The 4816-nt window shown below is 44.4% G+C and overlaps 1 protein-coding gene across 1 annotated transcript; it reads right to left on the bottom strand.

The window, feature by feature from the left end:
• Positions 1-2398: 2398 nt before the first annotated feature.
• LOC103723482 (threonine synthase, chloroplastic-like) lies at positions 2399-4397 on the bottom strand. The gene has a single exon (XM_088703803.2). It carries the CDS (start codon positions 3438-3440, stop codon positions 2664-2666), a length of 777 nt encoding a protein of 258 aa, XP_088559929.2. The 5' UTR covers positions 3441-4397; the 3' UTR covers positions 2399-2663.
• Positions 4398-4816: the final 419 nt, after the last annotated feature.

Raw genomic sequence — 4816 nt, 5'->3', positions numbered from 1 at the left:
ACTGGAGAGAAGGGGGATCTAGGCAGCGGCTGGCAACGAGACGGGTGGTCATGGGTCGGGGAGAGAGGTGGCATCGGATTTCAGGGGAGTGGAAGGGGAGGGAGAGGGCAACCGTTTTTTCAGGGCGGCAGAGTTGGGCTGGGGTGAGGCGCCAAGAGAGAAGGAGGAGGATCGGCGGCGGCATCGGGGGCGGGTCGTAGAGGAGGAAATGAGAGGGAAATTGGAGTTCCCGAGTCCCTAATTAAATCTATTTATTTTTTTAATTAAATTTCAAAAATAATAACAAGTATAATAATACGAGGGCTGAAAACATATGGGACATCAGTATATTCATATTCTCGCGAGCTTTTGTTTGGCAAATATGAACATGAAGGCAGATATTTATCCCAAATAAATATAATATAAATAAAAAACTAAAAATATAAATATAAATATGAATGTAGATCAAATAATTAAATTTTATAAATCTAAAACCAAAAACAAATTGAATTAATAATATATTAATATAGTCATTTATTTTTTAAAAAAATATGATTATAAAATTAAATAGAGTCGCAAATAAAATCAATTATTATGTATTTATATCTATATTTATTTTTTTAATAGGTATGTATATAGATACGAATACGAATATTAGTTGGATGCTTAAATTTATAACTATATATTAAAAATCTTCGAATACGAAAATGAATTCGATATTATTTCTTAGTAGTTTAGTAATTTTTGCCCCATGCCCCTATACATTCATCTACTTGTTTTCTCAGGATACAAGAATAGTTGATGTTCAACACTAGATGCAACATATCTCATCTTAGAAATGCAGAAATCGACTTCAGTAGCCCCTCAAGAAAATATTCTTCTAAACCAAGAAAGCATCTATAACAGTAGTTTGAAAATTTTCGGATGGAAACTAGAAAGAGAGATGATAAAACGCGGTGCACACCAAACGATCATGGAAACTAGTTAAAAATGGATGCCGTGCTGATTCTCAACCTGTATTTGCAACATTTCTTTGACCTTTTCTTTGTTACAAAAATATAAGAGAAATGAAAAATCTAACAAATTTCCTGCCAAAAAACAAGATATCCTGAACTTGAACCAGAGACCTTGCCCTGAGGTAAATTTATGGCACCTTCTATTCAACCAATTAGGAGAGAATCAAAAGACCCTCTCAAGTCCCATCCTCTCTCAACCAAACATAGCACATAGAAACTCTGAACTACCAAGCCCCATCCTCTCTCAAGTCAGAATCAATTTACATCCTTATCCCAACCTATTCAGGAATCCTGCTCTCTTATCACAGAAAGACCTGATTATAGATTTGAAGTGATGCAGGGCGAACACTCAAGCCAAAGAAAGGAAGAAAAGGCTATCATATAGGAATGGAGAAAGCTAACAGCTTGCTACAACTTCAAATGTGCACCATCTCCTAAGTGAGAAATGGGAAAGGAAAAACAACAATTGTGGCACCGCAACTTGGTTCACCAACCAAATCACCATGGTTTATGCATGACTACAACCGTCTGCACCATCGTGAGAAGAAAGAATCTTGACCCTCAAGTGATCTAAAAAATACATGTAAACCATTAAAGCAGTCGGACTTAGTTTCCTCTATGTTTTATCCTTTCTCTCTCTTTGTGCATAGCCAATTGCACTCAGATGATAGTAAGTTTATACACCTTCAAACAATTATAATGTCCACTAAAATCATTTTCCAAGATTATGTTGAACAAATTATTGTCCTTGTGATTGCGAACATTCTACTAACAAGATACCAGCACTCTTTCCCTGAAAGGGACCTAGACAACATTCATATAGGATGATGAGCAGCAGTTACTAAATTGATGTTGGATAGTACAACCATAACCATCAACCTTGTCCCAACTATTTGCTCTTGGTTTTACAAATCCTCATTCAACAATCATCCCTGTTTAGGGCTACCTCAGATATCAATATCGGTAATTCTGAAAGCAAAAATTGTCTCCACAGAAGGGCGTCTAAACCTACAAAGCATGTTCAGATGCCTGAATCATCCTACTAAAAGATGATGTATGAAGCAAACAAATTGGACTCTCTCAAAGCTCCATGATTTCTTTCTCCAAACACAAGTTGCCACCATCAAGTGCCATTAGTTATACAAGTAGCCACGTGAAGAATAATATTTAAACTAGCATGCACAGAGATGTTGCTGAAATATTTAAAAGCCCGAACACAACAAAGCATCTTAATAGTCAAAATGCAAACAGCCACTAGAGCCAATGGAACAATGTTTTTAAACCCAACAGCACAGTTCAATTTATTAGATATTAAGATGGTGAGGTTTCATTATTTTTTGTATAGGCTTCATTTATATATTACTAATTCCCTGATGTCTGAGATTTGTCCTCGCTCGAACTAATGAAGTTCCATGCTTAGCTAGAAGCAGGGTATGCTCTGTTTACTATTATGACATCCAGCGGATGCTACAATTCTATGTAATTTCTCTTTCTTTACTAAAGAAATTGATGAGTAATAGTTGTAACTACGTTATACTCCGCCGAGGAGCATATCCTTGTAGAGAAGCGTTCCACAAAGAAGGGATGATCCCACATAGTCAAATGTATAAGATTCTATTTCTATTGGAAACATGAAGAGGACTGAAGGTGCAACTAACCCGATGATGATCAGACTTTCCCCTTTCCATCGAGCTTCTTCTTCAAGACATCCATCACGGACCCAAAATTGGGCTTCACACTGATAGGCGGGTTCGCATGCATGCAGGCCATCTCGGCGATTTCTTTGGAGTGGTAGTCGATCTTGGACTGAGTGAACTTGAGGCCGTGCGCAGTGCTCACAACCACCGTCCGGTCATTGGCCTTGATGACTCTCCTATCCCTGAGCTTAGCGAGGACGGCAAGGGCAACGCCGGTGTGGGGGCATGCAAACATGCCGGTGCGGTCGGCGAGCGACATGGCATCCATCAGCTCCTCTTCGGTGGCCTCCTCAACAATCCCATTCGTCGCACGGAGCGCAAATACAGCACGGTCAATGGAGACGGGGTCTCCTATCTGGATGGCAGAGGCAAAGGTCGGGGCAGCAGCTACAGGCTTGAAGTCGGACCATCCGGCCTTGTAGTGGAGATAGAGGGGGTTGGCATTGGCGGCCTGGGCACACACGAGACGGGGCACGCGGTCGACGAGGCCGAGCTCCCGGCACATCTCGAAGCCCTTGCAGAAGGCGAAGATGTTGCCGAGGTTGCCCCCGGGGACGATGACCCAGTCAGGTACCAGGTACCTCCCAGTCGAACTGCTGGAGAATCTCGATGGCGGCGGTCTTCTGGCCCTCGAGGCGAAGGGAGTTGAGCGAGTTGGCCAGGTAGATGGGGAGCTCGGCGGTGACGTCGCGGATAAGGCGCATGCAGCCATCGAAGTCGGTGTCGATCGAGAGGACGGTGGCGCCATTGGCGATGGGCTGGACGAGCTGGGCGACGGAGATGCGGTCGGCGGGGAGGAAGACGATGGCGGGGATGCCGGCGGAGGCGCAGTAGGCGGAGAGGGCGGCGGAGGTGTCCCCGGTGGAGGCGCAGCCGACGCAGGCAATGGGTCGGTTGAGAGGGTGGCGGCGGAGGCGGTTGACCTGGCTGACGAGGACGGTCATGCCGAGGTCCTTCAAGGAGCCGGTGTGGGAGATGCCGCAGTGCTTGACCCAGAGATCGGGCATGCCGCCGAGGTGCTCGCGGCCGAGCCGCTCGGCCCAGAAGAGGTTGGAGTTGCCCTCGAAGAGGGAGACGATGTGGTCTGCGTCGATCTCAGGAAGGACCCACTCCTTCTTGCTCCAGACGCCGGAGCCGTAGGGCCAGGTGGTGCGGCCGACGCGGGAGTCGAAGAGGGCGCGCCAGTAGGAGCCCGGAAACTTCTTCAGGGCCGCCACGTCGTGGCGGACGTCGAGGAGGCCGCCGGAGCGGCTACGGTACACGATCTCGTCGAGGGAGTAGCGCTCGCCGGAGGGGCCGTCAGCGGCGGCGGCGCCGAAGGGGACGTACCAGGCCGAAAAGCCGTTGGCGGGGGCGGCGAGCTCGCGGCGGGAAGCCTCCTTGCTGATGTTCTCGTCCGCCAGGCGGCGGTTCGTGAAAGACTGGGGCTCGGCGTCCGGCGGGGCGGTGGTGCAGGAGATCCAGCGGCCGCGGCCGCGGCTGCGGCTAGCGTTTCGGAGGAGGAGGAATTTGGGAGGCGGCGGTTTTAATGTAATCAGACGGGGAGTGGGAGAGGTGGACCGATGATGATGAAAGGTGGCGAAGGATAAGGAGGAGGAAGCCGCTGCGGCCGCCATGGTGGAGGAGAGGGAAAGAGAGGAGAGCGGAAGGACTTGTTCTCTGCAGCTGGGTTAAGGGAAGAGAAGAAATCCAACATGAAATCTAGGATATATATTCTCGGCAAAGTTCATGCTGCCCGAAAACACTTTCTCACTCTTCAAAAATATTTTTAAATAAAATAAAATTATTTAATAAAAATATAAAAATTATTTTAATTTTTAAAAAAGTTAAAATAATTTTTGTTAAAAGAAGTTTTAAAATAAAAGTTTTTAGAAATGTACTTTTAGTATGCATCGAAGAGCTGTTCTGATGTATAAATTTTTTAGACCAAAATATCCATAATAAAATATTATAATTATAAAAAATATAATATTTTATATTTTTATTATTGTATTATACTATAAATATAATATTATGTTACATTATATCATAATACATTAAAATGTTATATAATATCAAACTATATTATATTATTATACTATAGTATACAATATTATATTACTATATTATAATAATATTATATTA

Source organism: Phoenix dactylifera, chromosome 1 (genome assembly GCF_051530095.1).
Source record: "Phoenix dactylifera cultivar Ajwa chromosome 1, Ajwa_hap1_PhDact_Kaust_v1.1, whole genome shotgun sequence".
NCBI classification, from domain to species: Eukaryota; Viridiplantae; Streptophyta; class Magnoliopsida; order Arecales; family Arecaceae; genus Phoenix; species Phoenix dactylifera.
Note: the sequence above shows the minus strand (reverse complement) of the source record. Positions and strands in the feature narration are given on the sequence as shown.

Coding starts and splice junctions, on each gene's coding strand:
- LOC103723482 (XM_088703803.2), bottom strand. CDS start 3,440: ATGGCGCCACCGTCCTCTCGATCGACACCGACTTCGATGGCTGCATGC.